Raw genomic sequence first — 27,986 nt, forward strand, 5'->3', positions numbered from 1 at the left:
GGAACTAGCAATCTGAGTCACGTATAAACCCTTTGATTAATTAAAAAAACTTAGAAAAGTGGGGCCAACGCCAGCCCTGGGGTAAACGTAGCGTGAAACGCTCCTCTCTCCAAACCGTCGTCGTTGGCTGAACGTTTCATGACTGTTCTTGCCACCTACAGCCCTGGAAGCCCCTTTTTAGTTGCCTCAATTATGCGAGGGTTGTCGTAGCTCTATCTGGTCGAGAGACTACGGGGATTGAAATATGATTCACGTAGGTTTGATCCCGCTCTACACTCCAGTTCCGCGTCTTTACGCTTTCGGCATAGTAGCTGTACGTAAGATACGTTATCGGTACCTACATACTGACAATATAAGCCAGATTATTTGCAAGGGTGGTATCTGAAACTACGAACAGTTACCCCTAGTAACACAACAATAGCAACAATGCTTACCCACTACTCTACTAGCTACCAGCTAGCATTACCCATACGGATATCCACTACCCAGTATTACCCACTTTACCCAGTCACCTGTCGGCGGCAGCGCGTGACGGACGCGTGACCGGTGCGTCCATTCGCAGCGTCGTTTGTTTACGTCGGGAAACTCGTTTTACGTGTTTATCTTTTTTATTGTTACGTCGGGAAACTTGTTTGTTTATTTTTGTTATCTTTACTTTTTGCTGACCATCATGGGAAAGGTTTTCGTGTGAGTATCGATGTTGTTTTTCGCAGAAAATGGCTGGGTCTACTTTAGTGAATTAAATTATGACTAATCAATTAATAATACAATCAAAATAATATAAATAACATTAGAGGTTAACTAGTGATTATTTCACAAATGGTACAGCAATATTATTCGCATTATTATTGGGTATATTTATACAGAACACCATATCATGAACTTAAGGGGTAGCGTCGATCAGCGATCGGTTACAGATATAACTATTTTAGATAATGTTATCTACGGATGTCTGAGCTTTAAGTATAGAGACGAAAAATATACTTTTAATAAATATTGTCAAATTACTTTATTACATACAGCCGAATATAAAAGAGGCAGTAAAATTAAGCAATTGGTAAAAATAAGCCAATTTAATGGGTTGATGACGATGTTATGACTTAAACCGTTTACTAATAATAATGACAACCAAAGCTAAACCATTCCTTACGAAGTTATGACCTCAATCAGACTGACCCGTACATAAAGTAGGTTCTAAGTTATTTGCCCACTTAGCAGCGTGTTGACAAAATAAATCTTGGCGTTGCATCGTAATTACCTTTGTTCAGACAAAAAAAGAAGACTTCGCCGGTCGGACAAAATATCGTCATATACGAAATTTTGCTGATTTGCATAGTTATACACACATGCAAAACACACTATTCTGATTTTGTTTAGGATAAAGAAGTAATTAACATAATAAATGTTGTTGAACAATATTAAACGCTTGGCAAAATATAATTGAGTATGACATAAAAAGGTCAGTATGACTGTGCCACGATAGGTTTCAACCTATCGTGGCACAGTCACTGAAATACACAAGTTGTGCTTCATTTCAATATTACATAACGCGTTGTCTTTATTTTGTATATCTAAGTTCACGTGTAAATTACGCACAATTACCATAAAGGTCAATGACATTATCTTCACCCAATTGCGGTGGAAAGGTGTTTTAATAAGGCCTCAGGCCTTAACAGTAAGCAATATGCATTTACATATGTGACACGACCTTAGATAAGGCTCAGTTCAAACTTTTTATTATGTGCATATCTATCGCCGGATTTAATCTGGTTCGGATGAAAGATTTTCACCCAAAAAATGAAGTAGACTCCCTGTAGTAATTTAGTAACCCTCAAAATAATCCGTGCATATTTTGCCAATTTACTTACTAAAATTGCTTTGTAAACAGTAAACTTCCGATTCTTACCTACATTAACGTACATTAATAAAAATAGTTTTTTGATACCAACACATACATTTTCTATTATCATTCTCAAAAATAATGTGTGAATGAATAATTCTGACGTAAAGATCAGTTATTAAATTGCAAAACTTTATAGGCTTCATACACATAAATTTTGAAGGCGATATTGAACCTCGTAAGTGGTTTCAAACTAATTAGTAATTAATAGAACGCATAGACACGCAAGTTTATGTGGGCACGTAAAGTTTCGTATCTTATCTACCTTAATTTAGTAATACATCATACTTTTGTAAATATCACGACTATCGCCGTCTAAGATGTAATCATTAAATATATGTTTTTATAACGATATTGACCAACAACAAAAAATATCATTTGCATAAACGGTGAAAGAAAATCGTGAGGGAAACTGCATGTCTGAGAATCAAGTGTGATTGAAGGCTACCAATTTGACATACTTTTCCGAGGCGTTCCAGCTTAGTCCTCAGGGGTAGCGGCGCATCTATGGCTGACCTCAGGTAGGAATACCTAATCCTATTTGGGGTTGATTACAGATGTCCATGGGCAGTAGCCACTTACTATCAGGTGGACAACATGTTCGTCTGCTACTCCTATTAAAAAAAATGCACTTGGCCAGCGTGGTGAAGTATACCCTAACTCACTTGAGAGTGACTCAGTCTAGGAGGAGAGTCGTGACCAGCAGTGGGATAGTATTGGGTTAACGACGACGATCAATAACAACATACACGAAACTGCATTCTCTATCTTTCAAATCATATCACCTTTTAAAAATAGATAAAGAAGTAGTTAACAGTTTTCACTTTGTGGTTATTTCGTCTACTTACTTGGTCTTTCAGAAATACAATGTAGGCACTAAGCTTTCATAAACATTTTACGGCTTAACTTTCGAAGTTAATAAAAAGTTTGATCGTAAAGTTCACTTCTATTACGCTCGCCGGTAACTCTAAATAAGCTTACGTGATAAATGTCTTCAATTTATACGGTATTCATATTATTCAGTTATTCATTCAATAGTTAACTTAAATGTGAATCGTACATGCAGCTGAATAGATTACGAAGAACGAATAGTTATTGCGAAGAGTTGCAACTTACAAATATACAGTTGGACACAAAAATATAGACAGTATGTGTTACATTTGTATAGTACATAAAAATATAAATAATGTATCTTAAATCTAAATACGGTTTAAAATTGCAACAATAGGTTGCAATGGATACACTAATTTTTAACATTAATTACATTGTTACCTTATAATATACCTAGTAATTTATCTGTAGATATGCAAAATGTTATTAAATAAGTAATAATAAAAAGCAAGAAAATGTTTCTTTGTCATAACATTTCTATTACTGCAAACATATTTTTAGAATAGATCTTTACATTTTTATTGTAATACACTATACAAACATTACTTTATTTTTACGCTCAAAACATGAAACATGCAACTTTAAAAATAATCGTTAAGTTCATGTGTCACGCACTGGTTTAAAAATGTCCAAATCGATTGTAATATCCATTTATGCAATTTACGTGTCCGTATTCGAAACCCCTTCGAAATTTTTATCGTGAATATTAATAAGGAAGTTTTTAAATTCAGTTTATTACGTTTCCTGATGAATCACGCAATTTATTTGATTTTAAATGACTTGCATGTTGCTACTACTTTTTGGGTAGCTGTTATTAAAATCAGCATTAAAGTTACGACAGCTACAATCTTCAACTACATCTTAGTACATTTATGATGCATTCTATCTGCTCTTAGTTGGAATGGCTCGTGCTGCCATTATAATCAATCTATTCATTTTTTGCGTACATTTTGACATTGTCTTTAATTTATGAAAATCTCTTATCATGAAATCGTAGTAAATGCAAATGCAATCCTATATATACTATCTATCCTTCTTCATATATATAAACTATCCGTCAATAATTGTGATTACGAAAATTTTGCATAACAACAAGCATAGTATAACACATTTTGGCGTGCGAGTGTACGAAAGCTTCCTTATGCCCGTGCTCTGACCGAGGCTTGCAGTGTTATCGGGGACTTGCATAGCTTTCGGCACGCTATAGTAGCGATTGCTTATTGACGAGAAGCGCGGGAGCGGTAGCGGGAAATAAATTATCTTATTGTATTTTAATTTTTACATTATTTACAAAATATTGAGGGTCAACATATAAGCTTTTATTACTTTTACTTAGGTATTTCAAAGATCAATTAGAGTTCTTTTTATTCTTTACTTTCATTAAATTTTCTTAAAATATTAGATACTTCTCGAAATATATTGACAAATTCTGTGATACTGTGATATTGACAGTCTCTTATCATGACTATTCCATTTTATCTTAAAAAAAATGATTTTTAGAAGTGTTTTAGTAGACCTAAGAAAAAAAATCCAATCCACTTTATTTCTATGTAAGAAAGAGCACATTGCTGTCTTAGAATACAGTATGAGCACTAAAACCCTAAATATGTAGTTTACATAAAATAACACTACTTCCACTAGCCTAAAGGAAATAAAACCCACTTCAACCTCATTGCAACAAAAATACAAATAAAGAAACACATCAATCAAAACTGTCTGGCCGCGGTATCCAATCTAGGAATTGTCATACAAAACGTTTCCCCGCATTTTCATTAAGATATACAAATTTCCGCTGCGAATGCTAATGTAGCCCGCCCCACACAAGGGCGCCACCCCACACGTGGCGGCTGATCGATACGTTGTCAGGAGCCGCGTCGCCAGGGATACACTCCTGTTAACTTCATGTTTGGTCATTTGTAATTTTGGTGCCGCGTTCGTGTCAATGTGAAGTGCGAGGTAAATTGCTTGTTTTTTTTTTTCGTTTGTATTTGAAAGTTTTGGTCCTTCGCGCCAGATTGTAGTAGTTTTTGAATTGTTATGGCTTTAAGTTTAGTTTTGAGATTATTTTGAGTGTTTTTACAAGCAATTGTTTTATGTTGATATCGTAATTACACTAATTACTTAGGTGGTTGATTCGGTCGGAGACATTAATAACTAAACAAATTATTATTAATTATTATTAGACTTTAATAACTAAACAAATTATTATTATATGCATTTTTAAATTTATGCCACAATTGGCAACCTACATATTTGACATAAAATATATATTTTTTAAGAGTGATTAGATTTAATTTAATTATATTTTAAAAAATATTTTGTAGCCCTTTATTTGTTTCTATGAAAGTTAAAAAATAACAATAATTATGGCTTAATGTTATCAAAACTTATTATTTGTTTTATTTTTTTTAATTTATATGATAGATTCTTATCTATCGTAATTAATACAAAAATGAAAGAGGTCACGTCGGTTCATACGACGCAACCCACCTACACAATGAGGTTCGATAAACTTTTTAATTTCTGAAGACATCCCATTCCGTACATATTTGGATTTACGGCCAACGGCGCGGAATATTAATAGGTAATAACTTTGGTGCCGAATTTAAATTGTTCACCGCCTGTGCACGGCTATTGCGTACTTCGAAAGTTAATTTGAGTATTAGTTTGAAAATTTGATCTGTATCTTTTAATTGAGCACGGTTTAACTGTAGAGCGTCGCTAATGTTATTTAAGCACACAATCTGGTGTTACAAGTGTCGCGTAATGTACTTACGTAATAATTTTGGTTACCCAGAAAGCTTACGAAACATACCAGAAAAATATATTTTTGTTTAAATGTGTAATAGTGTCATGTACTTGGTTAAACTTTAAGAATTAGAAAAAAAGAAAGACAACGTCTTGTGGGAAAGTTGCGCAGAAGCAAATCTTACACTTCTGTGAGAAACTAGTTACAATATTAAATTTTATATAATTATGCTTCGTTACACTCGTCGCTCAGTCTATCTCTTTTGGTCTCAGATTTAAAAAAAATATTTAAGAATTGGGAAAGATCAACCAATTTATGTAATCCTAGATTTCTAATTAAATTTTTTATATAGGTACTCGTAAAATGGTATTGTTATAGTACCTATTTAAACGGTACCTACTGAAGTATTCCCCACCTTCAGTTACTTATTAATTTCCTCTGACCCAGTTCAGAACCTCCAACTTAGACAATTGTTATCGATTGGATAATAATGGCTTAGTAAAAGTCTTGACGTGCTAATGCATTGTACTTTGTAATTGATTTGCAAAACGCTTGTTTTATGGCCTCGGTAAGTGTTCGCGAACACGCTTGAGCGCCGCGATTAACACGATAACCTAATTCTTTATATACCATTACGATCTGCTAATAGATCTATCGATATCCAAATGTAGATTGCTTTTAATCGACTTCCAAATACGAGGAAGTCATCAGTTCGACTGTATTTTATAAGTATTTATTTTATTTTCTTGTTTGTTCATAACATCATTGTTATGGCTGAAAGCTTTTTTTGCATAAAGCTTGAGTGTAGTTCCTAATTTGATGATTGGTAGAAGGAATATAACTACAAATTACAAATACAGCAAATACTTTCTGATTAAAGTAAGTTCCATTCCTGAAAATAACTATCAACAGATTGTGTTTTTCGAGTAAGCAGACGTACTGAAACCCCCTATTTGGCCTTCTTCAGATAACGATGATATGCGGCCACCCATACTATATGTCCTTCCCGAAATCACTGGCCGTAGGCTTCGAGCTCCTACTCTTGCCGCCACAAACCCCGAAGATCATCACTTAGCCGCTCCTTGAGTAGAGGATAAAATAACTATATTGTGGTCCGGAGCTACCAGGACGAAAATCCTTTAACCTATGGTTGATCCTTTTAACCTTCACTTTTGAAAGGGCTCCACTATATTTCATTGTGGGAATATTACGGATGATTCGTCTTGAAGATCAGAATTTATATAAATAGCATAATGAATGTACCAGACACCGAAAACATTGGCGCAAATTCCTTTACGGAACAGTCATTTCGGATGTGAATAATATTCATATCTATGTATATGAGTACACCTTTATTTATAGAAATGTAAAATATTTTTACGATTTCAAATGCAATTAAGTAGTAATTCTTTATATCTAGATCCATATATTTAATCATTTAGGGTGGGTTGCATCGAAAGCCCGGTTAAAATCTGCGTTAAAGTTAAATATAACAGTATCTTTGACGGTAGCGATGGAATGTAAGAATTCTGTGTTGCACCAATTAATTTGTCATTAACGTCATTTGTGTCGCTGTCACCCCAATTTTTATTCGAAATTGACAGATAGGGAAGTTGACAAATACAGTAACTTTAACCGATGGAAATCTAGCGCTTAAAGTTAAGTATAAGTTATGACGTAATTTCAACCTTAACTAAAACGGTGCAACTAGTTATTTTTTTAACCATGGATTTGGCAGTTGGTTAGGCTTCTGTAAATGTTAAAGTTCCTTGATGCAACCTACCCTTAAAGAGTAGGTAGAGTTCTTCGTGGTTTTATTACATTGTGAATTTTACCTTGTGTCAAGGTTTGGTGTCAAGATGTGATAAGACAGAAAGTTGTAGAGAGAGACCACAAAGAGAAACTCTGAGTCTCAGAGATAGTCACCTTGAGGTGGAATGCACGTTCCTTTGCTGTTTTAACGAAATAAAAATAGGCTTTCCGTACTTAATTTATAGGTATGTATATAAGACAGGAACAGCAGGAAATTGTCTCTTAGATAAAAAAATCTATTGTAAATGTGACGTGATAGATAGGTACGTGACATAATTACATAAAGGAAACATTATTACAAAGCAAAATTACACGTGCTTCCTTAAGTAAGTAGAGTCTGTAGTTAGGTATAAATGTTTAATTGGAGCACCTTAGGCCACTTAGAATATAAAAAAAATATTATTCTATTTGGTCCTTTTTCTCCCTGGAAATGAATGATGATAAAGAGATTTTATCGACCTAAAACTAAATGTTTATTAGTTGATGCTCGCTGCTCATTTCCATGTAACTGTGCATGATTTTCTATAGTTAGATTTGGTACTTCGAAAACATAATGTTATATCTGTAAAAAAACCCTAAAAAGTCGGGCCCACGGTTCTCTACATTTGAGCGAAAACTGTCAAAACTAACTCGGCGGTACTTAAGTATAACCTTTGTAATCGAATCAAAGTATGAAAGTTGGATGTAATATATTTTAGCATCATATATAAATAAGATTAGAATATTTTACTTATGTCTGTATTAAACGATTTGAGCTTACACAATAGTTTATCGGAGCGAATTTGAGTATAAAATCTACTACTATTTTAAATTTACGACAATACCCAGTGCAGCGCTAAACGTACCGTGTACGTAAGGATTTATTTCCGAAGCTGACCAAACCGTATTCAGTGTGCCTAACCTACTTACACGATTACTAAATCAAGGCAATCATTATACTCTGAAGGTACGCGGTAATCTCATTTTAAACGCGCACATTGTGATATACGAGAAATGCTCGGTAATTGAAGAGAATGAAGAAAATAATAGGTGTAAAGAAAAACAAAGCACTTGATAGTAAATAAAAATATGAAACAACAAAATATCCTTATAGTGGTTTTCAGAAAATAGCAGTGGACATATGCTATTTTGAACTAAGGATAAAGAACATGCATTATATTTGGAGGCTGTGTCAGATGTATATGGGCTGCAGTGATCACTTAACATCGGATGGCTTGCAAGTTTACGCACTGTTTGCTCTAAATAAATTTATACCTATACGAGATTTATTTGAAGCAAAGCAATTGCAGGAAAGTTTTTTTAAATCTTCCCCGTCAATGCTCATCAATCATCATCGTAACAAATCTTGAAGTTAAGCTTACAGCTACTGGATTTCTTATTAACTTGCGTTTAAGGAAAATGTTAGTACTTGTTTTTATAGATAACAGCTACCTAGTCATTAAAGTGAACAATAATAGCATTTGTTATTAGTTTTACTGACAATCCGCTTGGTGAGCGAACAATTTGCAGATTTTATCGCCTCACAACCTATGGAGTTTTGTTTTCTTTAAAACATACGTTAATCAATTGAACTGCACCTGACATAATTATGATAATTTCGCGCATATTAATGACACACATTAGTTAACAAATCTAATAATTATCTGCATAGTCCGCGGTTTTAGTAACATAACTGTGGTAGGTTGAATATGTGTGGTAACTAATGTACCTATGTAGGTAACACCACCGAATACAGTTTCCAGAAAAATGAAGATTGCTATTAAAAAATCCTTCACATTAAGCCTTTCTCTATAAAATCTTCTATCTTTGATTTTTTCAAGCATTTTTAATAATTGTCAAGAATGTTTGTACTTATGGTCGAAAATATAGAGACGGACCGAGGGACAACCACATACAGGCATGCAGGCAGGCGAATAGACAGACAAAAATTTAAATGGTTTTATATATTGTCGTTTACATAATTTGTCGATTACAAATTTAATAGACAATTTGATAATCAGATAAACAGACACTATATTTTTATATCAGCACAAATAAAGTATCTACACACATGGTACATGAATAAAGCCATCCACAATCGATAACCACGCCCTGCCCTTGGTACCACTTTCATGTAATGTGTTCTATTTTTTCCAACGTGGGAATGCCACAACATGTGGTCATTTCACACACGAACTAAATATTTAATGGCCGTCCGTTCTACCTCACACATTGTAACGGGCGATTAGCGAATAATCCATATACTACTAGCGATTTAAACGCTTATTCCTAATAACAGTAGTCATAATCGGTGCTGTGTTGAAGGCCTAATAACAGCAGTCATGTTATGGTTTGAAGGGTTTACGAGGCGTTCCAGTTTTGTCCTCAGGGGTAACAACGCTTCTGTGGCCGATCGTGGGTAGAACTTCAGTTATCTAGGATTGAATACAAATGTTCATGGGCGGCAGGGCACTTTCTACTAGATTGTGGTGCATTACACCACAAATATAATTTACCACAAAATAAAAACGATTACACTATCATGAATAGAATGAGAGTTATCAGACCTCAAAAGTCTACATCTAGGCGACTGGATTTCGTCGAAAGTAGCTGACTCCCCAAATCCAAATCCCCAATCAGGTGGATTCTCGTTTGCTTCTTCTACGCTACAGTGTAAAAATCTGAACAAAAGTAGTAAAATTCTTCTTGATTCCACTGCGATGGAATTACCGTCATAATTTCATAAATTCCATTTCACTTTTATTTTCCGTAGTATTAGGGAAAATCGTTACGATTATGTGTACGGTGGGACAATAAAGAAATAAATAATCCACCGCTGGGCAATAACTTATTGGTCTTGACAGCTTTGCATGTTGTTTTCTACTGCATAATAACTGTTTTATATAATTAAGTCCAAACGAGTGTTTTTCTTTTATTAATTCGAAGATAGTGAGTATGTTGTCTACCTGATGTTGTAGGCGGTCATTTTGTCCATGTGAATCTGCAATCCACTTTAAATACGACTTAAGTCCTATTGCTCCCTGATGACTGACTCCGATGTTGATCTTTGCTACTCGTACCACTGATGACATGAACTCCTCATACACCTTTTAATACATGGTAGAACTAATATGGTTCGTGTGGGTTCCACCATTATACTAGTATAGTCCGTGTAAAACCGCTAGTCCGCTCTGAGTGTAGAAATGAATCGCGTCACCATAGCAAATTGTATGACTACACCTGCTCACAACAACTTCAGAACGGACTGGCAGTTTGGCGCGGACTATACTTCTAGTGCAAAGCGATTCATGCGTTAGCAAAACATTGCAGCGCAGGCCAAATTGATTCGATGTTTTGACAAAAACTGTGGCTCTATCTGTTCTCGGAAGTAATTTTACGATTTAAAATGGCTTACTCTGTCTTTTTTAAGGTAGGTACACGATTTCAAAAGTAGTGCTGAATAAGTTTCGCAATATTGTTTACAAAGGCCGACCAAACATTCAGCGCGAAGGTCGTCCTATCAATGCCATGACATGATTACAAAATAATCTTTTTAAACGTTCATTGTAAAAGCGGCTGTGTCATTGCTTCGAATATGTACCGAGTTCTGATTGAACGTGATTGATGTCATTAAAATCATACATAAAGTATCTATTACATACCGCGTGGTGCGACTGTGATGACTGCCTGTCACTTGAAGTGTTAGGTTCGATTCGCAATCAGTTAAACATTCAAAGTAGGTATATAAAAGCATTGATAGCCTAGTGGTTTAGAAACTCGGCCTCTCGATCGAGGATTCCGAGGTTTAAATCCCAGGCACCTCTGAATTTTCAAAGTTATGTGCGTATTAGGAATTAATTATCACTTGCTAAACGGTGAAGGAAAACATCGTGTTTACTCACTGCATACCTGAGAAATTTATAATAAAAAAAATCTCAAAGGTGTGTGAAGTCTACCAATACGCACTTGGCCTTCTCATTCTGAGAGGAGACCCGTGCCCAGCTGTGGGACAATAATGGATGATGATGATATATGATCTATATGAATATCGGATCGGATTGTTTAACGTACAATATAACGAATTTAGATTTACATATGATACGACCATATTAATCTTAAGGAGTGGTAGTGTCTTTCGCTGCAGGTCAGGTCTATAAGGAAGGTTCTTTAGGTCTCTTAGTTTATAAGGGAATGGTTATATATGTGATCACTTACTATCAGGTGAACTGCGTTTAGTTAAAACCATAAGGTTAAACAGATTTCTGGTCTGAAACACCCACGACTCAGAGAACCAGAGAACCACGTAGGATTACGTTTGTGGGTAGTGCTAATTTCTCAACACTATTATTTATGTTGAACTTAAATTACACCACAGTACAATTTCTCAACAACATTATTTATGTTGAATTTAAATTACATCATAGTATAATAAAGCGTCTATTCGACGTGTTAAACGCTAGATTCGTGCCCTTATATGGTATTCAGAATCGAACTATTGACCGACCATATGTCGGTTCTCGCGCTACATTCGCGTGTGGAGCTGGTACATGTAGCAAGTTTTTAGAGCTATAAAATTGCAATAAAATGCTTTATTGGTATGTTATGATTTCTAGCGGCGAATTAAAGGTGGGTAGTTCTTGTTTTGGCAGCGGAACCTTCATAATATTTTTGCCTCAAGCAAATCTACATGACGTATCTAATTCGCCATCAGAGTCTACCTTCGGCTAGCTCAAGCACCACTTCCTCCTCCCCCTCCCCCTCGTTTCTGAAGTGTTCTGGCTCTACAGATGTAGAACCGTATCTAAGATCAGCTTCATGGAAAACTCTTATTACTTTACGTTATGTTACATTTAATCATTTATTTGCCATGAATATTACAGTTATTACAGGTAGGTACAGTAGACGTTACGTTTAGGTAAAGCAGACTATCGCATTGTACCAATGAATAAAATCCGAAATGTTGAACAACAAGTATTTAATGGTATTTAGAATTAACATAATCTGTCTTTTGTAGTGTGATTTACATAGCCCACTATTCCCAAACTAACTAATTGAATTGAGTGAGTGAATTGTGTGCAACTCCGCAAATAATATAATTATGAACACTTCCCGGGAGCAAGTGGAATGCCTATTATACTCCCTACAAGGGAGCGGACAGGAATGACTCACACACTGCCATAAATTTCGTTGACACATCAAACAATGACTTTACCGTTGCACTACAAATATCATTGCGATCTCGTTAACTATGAAGTCATACTAATTCATTAGTATTCGTATCTCCGCTTCGCCTATGCTCGATAGACTTTAGCCCTTCAACATCTGCAATGCATCACTATGCATTAGAAACCAATTCACTATAAAACCGATGCAAATCTTTTCCTCTTGCCTATTTCGTTTATATTCGCTCGCAACTTAATAGTTGTTCAATAAAGTTAAAAGCTTTCGATGTCATACTTTAAGGCCTCATTCGATCACATGAAATGTTCATGACAGAAAGTTTTAAGGTCACGTCCCGCTTGAAATATTTGAAATTTTGTTAATTTCATCAAGCCACGCGTTTCGGAATTTCACTTTAGAATTTTTGGCAGAGTTATGACACATGCTAGAACGTTATTAATATTTTCGTTCAACTTTCAGTCCACATGTATCATCAGAAATTACGAATCCGTCTACATCGGGCCTTCAGACAGCCGACACGCCAGACAAAGACAGCATGAGAAAAAATGAAGACGACACGAACAACGGAAAAGAGAAAGAAAATGAGGGATCTGTTTCCGATTGGGTGTCGGGCGGTCCCTTGGGATCCAAGGCAGCCGTACTCGTTTTCCGATCTTGTGTCCTCGCGTCGAGAACACCGTCGATGGAGTCCACCACAAAAACAGTTGGTAACAACACAGGGACGACGATTCTGCTCAACAAAGCTAAGAATATGGCCAAAAGGCTCGTAGCAGAACCGCATTCCTTCAGCGTCCGACCAAAGAACATAATGCACGATGTGATGGAAACATTCGGGAACACCAACAAATTCACGGGCCAAGCGTACGTAGTTAGACATGTAAGTGAAACGGACGTGCCAGAAACAGTATCGCTGGACGAACAGGGACACGAAACACTGGAACACAAGAGGGATATAGAGGACGTTTTAAACGACCTCAGCAAGATAACGTTGAAGAAGCATTTAAATATAGAGAACACTACTGCAAACATCAAACCGCCTGACGAGCCGCCTCCGATGAAAGGTAGATTCTTTCTACAAGTTCTTATATGGATTTAGAAGCGTCAGTTTATAAAATTTAAATTCTCAGCAACATTTCCTTCATTGCAGATACCAAAGATGAGAAGAAAGGCAAGAAAGTGAAGGGGAAGAACAAGCGTAAAACGCAGATACAGAGATCGTTGTCCCCGGCACTCGACAGCGATGATTCCGAACATCTTCTAGTCAAAGAAGTCGACAGTATTAAGGTATTTGGAATGCTTTGCTTAAACAGGTTACTATTTTTAATAGTTTCATACTAATCTTCCTATCTGTACTAATCCATATCCGCCATGATTTCATAGTTCTTTAACTCATAGTTTTCGGCTTCTTTTCGACTTACTCGTACTTTCGTCTTCGATTATATATCATATGATTAATGAATGAATGGCAAACGTTCACAAAAATTGAATATTAAATTAATTTTGTTATCTCCGTTCTTTCTCCATAAACGAAACATCTTGCGAAGCGTTGGATTGCACCCAAATAAGGATTTATTTTTTAATTTCAGGTATTAGATAGTAACCAAATGCCGGCGCGTATGTTGAGGATAACATACAAGCTGGTGAACACGGAGACGAAGCTGCTCCACCGGCTGCTGCAAGCTCACGGGCTGCAGGAGGCCTGCCCCGATTCGAAAGATTTCAACTTGTTATGGGCGGGGCTGCATCCAAAACCTGATGTGCTCAGGTCGCTTTCTCCGTACCAACGGGTGAACCATTTCCCAAGGTTGGTGTAAATCAGATGTGCTGTTTAATGTAGAAATGATATGATATAAAAAGGTCGTGATTTACGTAAGCTTTCTATGGGTATAAATATATAACAGACATTTAATTAAAGGCCTCCGTCTAATTGGATCCTCACAGATCCTTTTAGGAGCTTCATAAGACTTAGATCTTACCTTATGAACCCTTTTTGAGCGTTTTCGTCTATCAGCCCTTGAAAGTTCACTGCTGGACATTGTCTTCTAGTTAATAAATTAATGACTTTATACGAAAGCACTGCTTTGCGTATTCTAATTTTAATAAATGAATGTTTTCTTAACCATTCAGGTCATACGAGCTAACGCGAAAAGACAAGCTATTCAAGAACATAGAGAAGATGCAGTACTTCCGCGGCGTGAAGCACTTCGACTTCATCCCCACGACCTTCCTGATGCCCACCGAGTATAAGGAGCTGTGTACCACTCACTACAGGACCAAGGGCCCGTGGATAGTGAAGCCGGCGGCGTCCAGCAGAGGGCGTGGCATCTATATCGTTAATACGGTGAGTCAAGTTCTCATTCTGAGAGGAGACCTGTGCCCAGCAGTGAGACAGTAATGGGTTGATGATGATGATGAGTTAAGTAAACAAAATCACTTTATAGAAGATGATAAGTATGAAGGTGAGAAGGGACGTGGATGCTAACTAAGGGGTATGAAATTCAGTGTGTCACTTTTAATTAGAACGGTTTTCTACTTGAAAAAATGTAAATATCATCAAATCTTTACCAAAATCATTATGTAAATTTTATTCATTGATATTCCTGTCTGATGCCAAATCTATATCTTTACCTTTAGGCCAGAATACAGTAGCACTACACTGATATAAGACAGACATAGTTGTGATAATAATGCCACACTCATCTACATTATTCTAGTTTTACTCTCTTACTCTATCTGTTATTATGAGATGGTATATGAGATGGTTACACATATTTTGACCGTAGTTTTTTTTTGTCAAAAAAGTATTCTTATTTTTAAATAATTTAATTTTAGTCCTGATTCACTATGAACATAGATTTGTAATCGTGTCAACAGCCGGAGCAAATACCAAAGGGCGAGAACGTAGTCGTTGCTAAGTACATCGACAAGCCCTTACTGATCGGCGGTCACAAGTGCGACCTGCGGCTGTACGTGTGCGTGACGTCAATCGACCCGCTGCTCGTGTACCTGTACGAGGAGGGGCTCGTGCGCTTCGCCACCGTCAAGTACGACAAGACCAACAAGAACCTGTGGAACCCCTGCATGCATCTGTGCAACTACAGCATCAATAAGTATCACACGGATTATATCAAGTGAGTAGCGTTTGGAAGACGTACATTCTTTAGTATTGTTTTCTTAAGATGTTCGAAGAGACAGCGTTGTAAACTGAAACTATTACTCGTCAGTTTTTGGTTTATACGTAAAAAAGGTCGAATTAAAAGTGTGCATATCATAAAAGTGATATAATGGCGCATTAGTTATCATTTGCGTGAGGCAAACACCTGAGATATATTATGATTTATTTTTGTAATAAACGATATAACTATTTTGATATTAACGAAAATAGTTATTCAATAGATATTTTTTTCGTTAATTTAGTATCGAACCCGATTTCCAATTATTTGGCCTTTTGTCCTGTTACGCGTGTTTACGTTACGCCCGCAGGCGAGCTTACGATTACATGCACGTAGCACGCGTGCAACGCGTGCTACGTGCATGTAATCGTTTTATACGCACATGTACGCGGTCGCAAAGACACTGCAGAAAATTTGTATATCCGATGTTGTATATCCGATTTTCCAAAAAAATAAAAGCAATATCTTAGTTATTTGTTGCGTATATATTTTTTAATCATGGCTAAATTTTAATATAATAACTTCTCAAAGATGCGACGATCCGAACGCGGGAAACATCGGTCACAAGTGGACGCTGTCGGCGCTGCTGCGGCACCTCCGCAAGCAGGGCCGCAACACCGCCGCGCTCATGGCCGCCATCGAGGACCTCGTCGTCAAGTCCATCCTGTCCTCCGCGCAGACCATCACCGCCGCCGCCAGGGTCTTCGTGCCCAATCTGTTCAACTGCTTCGGTTAGTGTTATAAGATGGTACTTATGATAATACTATATTTCAGAAGTGGTAGAATCGTACGAGTTTCGTCTCACTTATTTCGATGGAATATGCCTTGTTACGCAGCACAGTGTTCTGATGTATTAGATTTGATAAGAGAAAAACGTTTACACAAGTAATTCTATATTCGGAATTACTCTTGTGGTATCCATTCGAGAACTCTTCTACTCATGGGAGTAGCTTTGTTGAAGAGGCAAGAGGATTGAAAAGCAGTGATGTAGGAGGACTTTCACGTCCTCCTGTTTAAAAAAAAACTTTACTTTTTCAGAGGTTGTCTTACTCTCCTACTAATCATACTACCACATTATTTCCACCTCCGACAATTTTTATTGATAATAAAAACAACATATTTTTGTTTTTCAGAATTGTTTGGCTATGACATCCTTATCGACGACATGTTGAAGCCCTGGCTGTTAGAAATCAACCTGTCACCAAGGTACTTTGTAAGAGATTTTTTAATCATAATAACAAATACGCCAAAATACATTCATACAAGTAAATACCATTCTTTGCACAAGTACTTCAATCCTTTTACAAAATTGAACCCATATTTTAGAGTGACATTATTGTGGGAATATTAGACCCCTTTCCAAGCTTTATTCCCTCCTAAGATCTTTACAATCAAGAAAAAATATTCTTGTAACGTTGTAATCATGCAACAGAATAAATGGTATTTGTTATCAAATTCAGTTTTCTATCTGTGACTTGTCATGTAATTTTGTTATGTGTGCCCCAGTTTAGCGTGCGAGAGCCCGCTGGACGCCCGGGTGAAGTCCGCGCTGCTGGCGGACACGCTGACGCTGGTGGGGCTGCCCGCCGTGCCCATGGCCAGGAACGACTCCTCGCCGCAGACCACCTCGCTCCGGATGAGGATCGGCGCTGTGAGTGGCTTGCACAGCATAGTGCATTGTAAATTACTATCATTGATAGAAAATATGTAAAAATCATGTTTCACGTGCCACGTAGGTCAGTAATTAAGGCTGGCATCTAGGTTATCTTCTAGGTTAGGCTAGTGGACGGGTGAAGGCTGCAATAAGACGAGATGTCATAGAAGTCATCCTGATGCCACCGATGTGTTTTTCTTAGCCAATATCGAACAATTATGACATAATGACTTCATGACGCAACACCTAGCACTGGAACGCCGGATCATTTTACTGGCACGCACGCACGCACTCCACGAGTTCGGTGAAGTGTCGTCGGGTATTATAAATATAAAGTGATAAAATAAAATTAAGATTATTTATTTATTTATTTATTTAAAATTTATTGCATCACCTCTAAAAAATGTGCAAAAGGGCAAACATAATGCCTGATGGCATTCTCTACCAGTCAACCCTGGGTGGATGTAGAGAATTTGCAGCAGGTGTTACAAAGCAAGAAAAAAAATAAAAAAAAAAACGACAAACAATAGTGAAAACAGCAGATATTATAAATATGTATTAGAAGTAAGAAAAAATACATATTAAAATGATTTAATAAGTATATATTATAAAATATATATATGTATATATACCTATATATAAATACATATAAATAAACTAAATTATATAAACCAAATTTATTATATATATATTATTATGTGTATATGTGTGTGTTAGATTATGTGTCACCTCATTGTTTTTCTTTTTGGCATAACAATTTATTTCCTCGGCTTTTTATGCATGAACTTTCATGAAAAATTAAGAATCAAAAGGAACTAACGCGGTATTGCTAACATAAAAGTATCAAAATGATAAAATGAAGACATTTTGTACTTTCTCAATGTTTACTATATATATGGCTTGCATGGACAAATAGTGCACGCACACACACAAATAAACGTAAATAACCTTAATCTTATAATAACTTCGTATATTCACTCATTCACTATAACGTGGAACCGTGATGATATGTCAAGTATGTGACACACGCTACAGCGTAACATCCCTGTATATTGCAGTGTCGCCGTGTCCACTCAGCGGAGAACGTATGCGTGCGCAAGGGCGGCAACGGGCAGCACGGCGGCGCGGGGGCGGGCGGCGGCTCCGGGGCGGGCGGTGGTGCGGGGGCGGGCGGGCTGGCCGCGGCGGGCAGCGCGGCGCTGCTGACGGGCGAGGAGCTGCGGCTGGTGCGCGCCGTGCGGGCGCAGTACGCGCGCCGCGGCGGCTTCGTGCGCATCTTCCCCAGCCAGAACTCCTGGCAGAAGTATTCGCAGTATCTCGGTGAGTGGCTTGATTGTAGTAGCATGTTTGAGAGTGCACTGGTCAAGTAGTTGACTTATTGTCAAATCTTCCTATGTTCAATTGAGGTTAGAGATGGGCAAAACACCCGGTTTAAACCCAGTACTGGGTTTAAACCCGATAAATACCCGTTTATACCCTCCCACAGGGTATTTATTCGGGTGTTTAAAAATGATTTCATAAAAACTGTAGACAGTTTTTAAAATAGTTAAAATATTTATTGAATAGATGTACTAGAAGTTTCTACGGTATTTTCAACGTTTTTACATTTTTTAATGTTATTTTTGAGGTTTTACCTACTTTTTTACCCGACACTGCCACGGAACGGTTATGTTTTTTGCGCATATTTTGTATGTTTGTAAATCTTTTTAATACATTCGGATCTGGTTAGATAAATTTCGACAGTTAAGGTGTCGATTTATTTGTCTAAAATACCTAAGTGTCATTTTTCATAGATAGGAATTTGAAAAAAACTGAAAGGAGTTACGAGGTAAATTGTGATAAAAACTAAAACTGCATCATTAGATTTTTTCGAAAATCGGGGAATCGAATGAGTTCATTTAAAAAAAAAACACACCCTGTATTATTCCATCATCGCATAGTGTCGCTTACAAGGGTCAAATTCTAGAAAGTAGTGATATATGACAAACTAAAGGAATGAATTTTGAATGATATTTTGAAAAACTAATGCTGTTTAGTTTTTCACAATATCGGCCTCGTAACTCTCTTCAGCTTTTTTAGCTGATCCTTATTTAGTTTAGGAGGTTTAGGATTTGGTCTTAAAGGCTCACTTCAAAATTTCACCCTATTATAAATATTTTGTATACTATAGTCAGAGGACGACATATACTACTTTTTATCAAGGAAACATACACGTTTCCTGATACAAGTCAAACTCACACAAGGAGGGTTCCGTACCACCCAATTGTCATATATTTTTTCATAGCAACCATAGAAGTAAATGTCTTGTGAAAATTTGAACTGTCTACGTATTACGGTTCAATAGATAAAGCGAAATATGCTGAAAAAAGCGGGTCCTTGTATAGCGTCTCCCGTTTATTTTGATGTTTTTTTATTATTCGTATTTGTTGTTATAGGGGCCAGAGGATATTATATTCTAGAATAACAACGGGACGTGGACATTGTTTAAAAATTTGCACCAAAAGCATACGCTAATTGGTTTCTTACTTAAGTCTGCATCTATAATGGCGTGATAAAGTGGCATTTTCGCGCTGTAAATGTCTTTTTACAGTAAATATTTAGTACAGTATCATCATGAAAGTAATAATTGCGCTTAAAAAAGGATAGATATGCGTGAAAATAGTAAATACCCGAATAAAAACCCATTTTCGGGTTTAAACCCTATTTCTTCCCAACGACCGGGTAAAAACCCGGTTTATTCCCGATGGGTTCAAACCCTCTGCCCATCTCTAATTGAGGTAATGGCATAGTGAATCCAATAAGGGGATCGCGAGGGTAGAACGCTGTTTATTAAATATTTCTTTATTAATAAAGAACAACAGAAAAACTGTCCCTTAGTGACTCGAATTAGAAGTTAGGTCTGTTCCTGGAAAATAATTTATTATTTATATTCAGTTAAAGTTCACTTAAAAAATTGACAATCGAGACATTTTTTAAGTCTAAAATTAAATAAAACATTTTTAATACTTGCATCGATAATTGTCTGGTTTGCTCGAACCTACGTGACGCGTATATCGTGCTGCTAGCGTCATAATTTTTTAAATAAAGCCAGAATACGCGGTTGTTTCAGATCCGGTGACGGGCGTGCCGGTGTGCTCGACGTCGCTGAACAACAACGCGCCGTACACGGCGCTGCAGCACAACTACAACCTGCTGGTGCACGCGCACGTGCTGCCGCGCTTCTCGCACGCCGCCGCCGCCACCGCCAGCCTCACCGATGCTCCCGACAGGTATACCGTCACATTACTACCATTTACCCTATTGAATCCTTTTCCACTTATGCATAGACACCCATGTGCTTTGGGGTGTTTTTTTTTGTGAGAGCTGTTGGACATAAAATATATTATGACATTGGCGTATGCATTTTCGTCCCATGCTAATTGTAATTTCAATAACAATATATTTTTTATATAAAAAGTATGTAAAGACTAACGACCTGCCCTTTCTCCTTTACTTAGAATTTAAAAAATAGACTCCTACCACCACTACGTGTTGATGGTGGTATGTGGCGATAGTGTATATTTTTATTTTTTGGATGTGCATATCTAATGTGGAGGGGGAAGGTGGTGCATACTGCATGGTTTAAAATATACAACACATATTCATAGCGGATTTTTTTGGACTATTGGATTAAACTTTTGGTGTCATCTTAAAGTTATCCTCAAAATATTACTGAAATCATATTAATGTACTCTCACCGTGTTTCTAGTTTTGTACTAACTTTATCCTCAAAACGCCCACTATTACTGAAGCCGTATTAACGAATTCCTCCCCGTGTTGCAGACTGAAGCGGTACGAGGCGGCGTGCATAGCAGGTGCAGCGCCGGCCGTGCAGCTGGCGCCGCGCGAGCCGCCCGCCGCGCCGCCGCGGGACGCGCGCCGCGCCAAGGACCTCGTCAAGCGGCAGCTCAGCGAGGGGCTGCGGCTCACGTTAGTGCCCGTGCTCCCTGTGTAGCGTTAGTCACGCGCCGCGCGAGCCGCCCGCCGCGCCGCCGCGGGACGCGCGCCGCGCCAAGGACCTCGTCAAGCGGCAGCTCAGCGAGGGGCTGCGGCTCACGTTAGTGCCCGTGCTCCCTGTGTAGCGTTAGTCACGCGCCGCGCGAGCCGCCCGCCGCGCCGCCGCGGGACGCGCGCCGCGCCAAGGACCTCGTCAAGCGGCAGCTCAGCGAGGGGCTGCGGCTCACGTTAGTGCCCGTGCTCCCTGTGTAGCGTTAGTCACGCGCCGCGCGAGCCGCCCGCCGCGCCGCCGCGGGACGCGCGCCGCGCCAAGGACCTCGTCAAGCGGCAGCTCAGCGAGGGGCTGCGGCTCACGTTAGTGCCCGTGCTCCCTGTGTAGCGTTAGTCACGCGCCGCGCGAGCCGCCCGCCGCGCCGCCGCGGGACGCGCGCCGCGCCAAGGACCTCGTCAAGCGGCAGCTCAGCGAGGGGCTGCGGCTCACGTTAGTGCCCGTGCTCCCTGTGTAGCGTTAGTCACGCGCCGCGCGAGCCGCCCGCCGCGCCGCCGCGGGACGCGCGCCGCGCCAAGGACCTCGTCAAGCGGCAGCTCAGCGAGGGGCTGCGGCTCACGTTAGTGCCCGTGCTCCCTGTGTAGCGTTAGTCACGCGCCGCGCGAGCCGCCCGCCGCGCCGCCGCGGGACGCGCGCCGCGCCAAGGACCTCGTCAAGCGGCAGCTCAGCGAGGGGCTGCGGCTCACGTTAGTGCCCGTGCTCCCTGTGTAGCGTTAGTCACGCGCCGCGCGAGCCGCCCGCCGCGCCGCCGCGGGACGCGCGCCGCGCCAAGGACCTCGTCAAGCGGCAGCTCAGCGAGGGGCTGCGGCTCACGTTAGTGCCCGTGCTCCCTGTGTAGCGTTAGTCACGCGCCGCGCGAGCCGCCCGCCGCTCTGCTCATAGTTATGGTAGTGCGAACGATCCGCCGAGTGAGACGCCGATTATTATATTGACGATTGTGTAAACTTTCCGGACAAATATAGGCGCGTCATATTTTGATTAACGTATTAGCAAAAAAATTACCAATAAAAACTTTCTTAACAATATGTTAACGCTTCGCACAAATACAGACGAAAATCTCTATTATAGTATCGAGAACTTGCGAACAATCCGCCGAATACCTCGTCGAACAAACACAAATATATGTAGATTTGAAAACAGTTGAATATTAATGGCAAGTACCGAATACATGCTCTCAAATGATCTGGCGCACAATGACGAGGATCTTAACGCCGCTCTCAAAAACTGATACATTTTTCTTTGAACACATTATAAAACATCATCTTTGTCCACAGCATGGGCGAAGGGCGTCGCGCGTTCGGCCTATACCTAACCCACGTGTTGAAGCGGATATCATCTCCGGCCAACGAGTTAGGCGTGCAACACGCCGCCCTTGTCCTCAAGTTCCTACGAAGGGCCTCAGCGTCACTACGAATGCCTTACAATGTAAAGGTGCACATGGTACATGCATGCCAGCACTGTATTAACCTAATGCTTATATTTAAGTAACTACTATAAAACTCGTATACATGTTAAATAACCGCTATGTAAGTAACTAATGTATGTTAAATAACCGCTGTTAACATAATCTAACGGTATAATAAGTTTATAGTAGTAAAGCTTATTACTAACTATGTATGACTAATATATTAATAACAAAACTAATATATTATTAACGGGTACTGCAACTAACATAACTTTTACCACAGCTTTTTGATATTATGTAGTTATTACTGCCAAATTATACATAAAGTATTTGATGGTAAATGGGCAACGCTGGCTATTGACATTTAAAACCAGTGCCTCTGATGGTTGTTGAGGAAGTTACATTTATCATTGTAAGGTACGAAGATAAAACTGTCGACCTCTCGATTCGATAGTCTCTTGGTTGAAAAATTATTTATAGGGTATTGAGGAGTTAGATAATAGTTTCATATTGAAGTCAGTCTCATATTTATGTGATTGTATAATGGTTGCAGGGTCCACCTGCGAAGATGTGCGACAAGGACCGGTGCGCGGTGATCGCGAAGCAGCTGAACGACTTCCTGTACATGTACTACCGCGAGACCGACCTCTACACCGACAGCGAGGACCGCAGCGGCTGCGTCTCCAACATACACTTCGCGCAGTTCCTGTATGCCGCTAGGTGAGTACTGGCCATGTGCGACATGTGCCATAAGGACAGTGAATAAGGTAGAGTCCGCGCCAAACTTCTAGTCTGCTTTGAAGTTTACGCGCGCAGGTATAGTAAGAAAGCCAATAAGGTTCATGACAACTACAAGTGTATACTCCGTAGCAACAGTATGGCACACTAACTGTACTGTGTACCTGTACTGTGGGCGAGAGTGGGGAGCGGAGGGTGTCGGCGGTTTCCTTGCTGTCTTCTTTCTGATGATATCTATAATTTATTGTTGTGACGGGATTCGTGTCTATGTTCAGAGCGGACTAAAAGTTTGGCGCGGACTATAAATGAATAAAGGAAGGTAGGCGCGGGGGAGGAGGGCGCGTTAGTGTTCTGCGAGCGGTTGAGTCAAATTCGGCTCAGATTTAATATCAATGGCCCATGGCATTGGTTGGTGAGTTGATTAAATATTGTATAAGATGCTTACGGCGGAATATCATTCAGGCAGTTAATCAAATGGCACTGTTAACTCCAGGGGCTGGGCGGTTTATTAAATGAGAAATTAAGCTAGTCGACAGTGACATATACATTAAAAAACGCACTCTTGACATCCGTTGGATTTTACTAATATAATGTCATAAGAACGAAGCGGTGAAGTCAGTGACAATGTAATTGCTTAACGTGCTATCGTTACCCGTGTGAAGGGGTGGCGTCATTGACGATGACAGTGGCGATGGAATTAACTAATGTTATAAACTGATAATATCGTCGTGTGCAGCGAGGCGGACCTGGAGGACGTGCTGCTGCTGCTGCTGCGCGTGGAGCGGCACGTGGCCACGTTCCTGGGCGACACGCGCAGCGCCTTCTGCGTGGACGTGCCGCCCGCGCGCCTCGCGCCCGACGCGCCGCGACACTCGCTGCTGCGCTCCCTCGCCGCGCTCGCGCCCGTCAACTGCAGGCGGTACAGGTGAGCGCGACCGTTGCGAACGTTGCGGTTGTTGGCGACTGCCGCGGGTACAGGTGAGGGCGGTCGTTGCGACACACACACACACACACACACACACACACACACACACACACACACAGGCACAACGGCAATGTTCCGTAGTGAGGGAAAAAACACGCTTCCTACACTATGAGTCCATAACACACATCTTTTAAAGAAAAATGCTTTTTATAATGCCAAACTTAACCTAATGGTACATGTGGAGCTGGAACTACGACATACAACACCGTTTTGTCAGTATAGCCATAGTCCACCGCGCTGGCCAAGTGCGTATTGGTAGACTTTACATACCTTCGAATTTAAGAATTCTCAGGTATGCAGGTGTCCTCACGATGTTTTCCTTCGCCGTTTAAGCAAGTGATAGTCAAACACAACTACAAGCATATACTCCGCAGTAACAGTAAGGACACACTAACGCAGCTATGTACCCGCGGACGAGAAATTTGAGTTCACAGATATGAAATTGTTTCGATTATGGGTGTGTTTACTTTGTAAGTTATATGTTTACTAACATAATGTGTTACACGACAGTAAATAAAAGTACTCGTTATACATAGGGTTTAGATAGGTATATTGCGATACTATTAAAATAATGCTTACTCATTGGCGTTCGTTAGTCTCGCTAAAACTCGAGAACGGCTGGACCGATTTGGCTAATTTTAGTTTAGAATAATTGTGGAAGTCCAGGGAAGGTTTAAAAGGTGAGTAAATATGAAATATATTTCATAAATATATTCTGTGGCAGTAAACATTTTGCCGGGTCAGTGAGTATTTAACTAAAAATAAATTTGACAGCCCTATGCATCACTGCAAGAATATGTAAGTTAGGTCAGGTAAGAGTAGGTTAGATACTCGCCAACTCCGCACGGATAGACGCGAGTGAGTAAATAATTTACACAGGTCGTCGCAACGCTCGTCCGTTCTCCGCAGGATTCGCGAATTGAGATATTCGGCAAATTACTCTGCGGAATGTTTGAGTGTCTAATTGAATTTCTAAGCAACGGGACCTTTAACCCGTTGCTGTACAAAAATATATTTTATATAGTATATATAAGTCGATGTCTATACGATGTCGCTTTTTACCTAATAGCACCTAATGCCAGTTATATTTTAGCGCGGTCTTATACAAGCGCCAAGGTAACATCGTTAGCGTGATTCAGAACTTTGTACAGCGCCATCTCTTGGTGTATTGTAGGAATATTGTTATGAAGGGAGAGTTTGAGAGGGTTGTAATGTCAAGGTCAATGTCAGTACTCACGTGGTTTTTAGTCGCGCGTAGAATATAGGCAAAAATGACATTTTGAAAATGATTATAGGTGCCATTTTCATGGCGCAAGTTCCTTTCACAGCGTTTGCAGCTGTCTGCACTTTCAACTGCTACGGTTAGTAACATATATGGATATATTTCCGTCAGACTTTGCAAATGTGTTCCGTAACCGCACAAAATTACAGTTAAAAATTAACGGTCTTAAAATTTCTAATACGTAAATTACTTTTAAAAAGATGTGTGTACTTAGTACCTATTAGAATGGATCCTCCGAATCCTTGGAATGTGGGTTATTACTACAGCTACATTAGGGAGTGTGTGCACGTGTTAGGTATAAATAAGGTTGCTTATACATAATTATTGTATATGTATATATGTAGTAGTATGTACATTACATAGTATACATTGGTTCTTATAGGATTTAAAGGTGAATTCCTGGTAGATGTCTTTATTATTACTATCGAACTGGGGAGCTTAACCTACATTAATAAGAGGCTTACATATACAACACCTTTTTTGAACGAAAAAAATATAATTTGGTTATTTTTAAAACTTAATAGAATGTTTATAATTTTTTTTTAATTCCAGGCCAGACCCAGAGGCGCAGCCCCGACAGGAGCCCGAAGAGCAGTCCGTAGACTCCGAGAGACCAGCGTTCGGAAGTTCAGAACTAGTCCTCAAGGAATCTCTCAAGGAAGAAAAGCCCCACAACATTGCGCTCAAGTACGCCCGCTCCTAGCGCTCCGCTGACGTCACCGGGAGCTCGAGCAGGTCCACAGAAGGTTCTAGGAGAGTGAGATCTCATTCTGATTAAGTAGGGTCTCAACCCTTTGTGATATCTTGATAGGAATTGAATCGTGCCTGTATTTGTGAGATGCGTAGAAACTTCAGTACCTGTAGGAATGTATGTGGTGTTGTGTCGACGCGTTGAGGGCGCCACTTACGCCTCAAATATACCCACTGGCGGTTTGATACTGATCGTGTGTTATGTTTGTCCTCGTTGATGTATGTGTTCAATGTTTACTTAATTTCAATTTGGTTCCAAGATGGATCTACTGAGCGAGTTGGTGTGCAAGTCAGTCAGCGTTATACACACATAATTTAATACGAGTTCTAACTTAAATTTAGGCAATAATTCGCTTTTGGAAATCTGAGTTGTGATGCTAAAGTAAGTTTTTTTAGCAGCGCTAGTGTGTGCTTATATTGCGCCATAATAATATTTATTTAAAGTAAATTATAAAAACATGCAAAAATACTTTTGAATATTAGCAAGTTACCGTCGTTTTAGGTGTTTTTGGCTATGGAGAAATTACATAAACAATTAAATATAAAGTTAAAGTTATAGTATGTATGAATTTCAGAACATTTTATTCATTTAAAAGAAATCCAATAATTTCAAAATCTGAATTTAAACTACAAAATGGATTTTAAGATACAGTCCGTAATGATTTATTACTAAAATTGGATTCCAGCATACAAATAACATATATCTCACGTTGAAAGATCTCGGTAGATCCAGTATTAGAAGCTTATACTCCCGGCGTCTGTTATGCCAGAATCCAGCTTCACTAGTGGACCTGGATTCTGTATCATGTACTAAATATCGTGTGAAATTGCACTAAGGATCACATCAACGATTAGCAATATTATCGATATGAATTATTTAATTAAGGTGAAAAAACATATTTCATGCCTAGTAATGACACTTTTCGTATTGCATGTGATCAATAGCCTATTTGTGTTCCATTGCTGCGAAGGAGAGGCCTTAAGCATACTTTACATGTTGTGGGGATGCGAATTGGTGGAGGCGTAATATTAATATTACTTTTGTGTTACCTTAAAATTGCTAGTTTAAATCGAATGGTTCCTTCTGACGAAATTGTACTAGGTAGGAGAATTAGATGTGAAACAATAAACTAAGTTTTACTGTTAGGATAATAAGATTCATATCCAACGATTTAACACCAAATATGAAAGAGATCGTGTGTGTCGAATATACAAGTATGATAGAATGATTATGATAAATTGTGAATGAATTTTGAAAATTTTCACAAACGAGGAAGGATTTTGAAATTATCTTTATTGAGGTGAAGTAAATTGTTAACTAATTAGGAGGGTTGACTAATGGGGGAGAACTAATAATCCATCAAGAGACAATACTGCCTATTAGTCCATGTTTGGGCAAAATTCTTAGATATTAACACCTACCCCTTTTTTATCCAAAGGGT

The 27,986-nt window shown here is 39.0% G+C and overlaps 2 protein-coding genes across 2 annotated transcripts in view; one reads left to right on the plus strand and one right to left on the minus strand.

Annotated features, from left to right (window-relative positions):
* Nucleotides 1-27,986, minus strand: part of Bmp-2 (bmp-2 protein) — a 312,520-nt gene that overhangs the window by 274,305 nt on the left and 10,229 nt on the right. The window lies entirely within an intron of this gene.
* Nucleotides 539-27,949, plus strand: TTLL5 (Tubulin tyrosine ligase-like 5). Its single transcript, XM_073073581.1, has 16 exons — nt 539-687; nt 12,972-13,573; nt 13,660-13,796; nt 14,099-14,316; nt 14,640-14,853; nt 15,387-15,643; nt 16,217-16,416; nt 16,819-16,891; nt 17,192-17,336; nt 18,398-18,659; nt 20,449-20,608; nt 21,162-21,308; nt 22,659-22,815; nt 23,343-23,509; nt 24,264-24,452; nt 26,347-27,949. Exons 1-16 carry the CDS (start codon nt 671-673, stop codon nt 26,495-26,497), a joined length of 3,096 nt encoding a protein of 1,031 aa, XP_072929682.1. The 5' UTR covers nt 539-670; the 3' UTR covers nt 26,498-27,949.

The sequence above is a fragment of the Epargyreus clarus genome, unplaced genomic scaffold (assembly GCF_041222505.1).
Source record: "Epargyreus clarus isolate Ecla_fem2 unplaced genomic scaffold, WU_Ecla_fem_2.2 ptg000006l, whole genome shotgun sequence".
Taxonomy (NCBI): Eukaryota; Metazoa; Arthropoda; class Insecta; order Lepidoptera; family Hesperiidae; genus Epargyreus; species Epargyreus clarus.

What these genes read in the sequence shown, in the direction of transcription:
- TTLL5 (XM_073073581.1), top strand. An exon ending in CTCACCGATGCTCCCGACAG is followed by an intron (nt 20,609 to 21,161) that starts GTATACCGTCAC and finishes CCCGTGTTGCAG; the next exon opens with ACTGAAGCGGTACGAGGCGG. An exon ending in AGCGAGGGGCTGCGGCTCAC is followed by an intron (nt 21,309 to 22,658) that starts GTTAGTGCCCGT and finishes CTTTGTCCACAG; the next exon opens with CATGGGCGAAGGGCGTCGCG.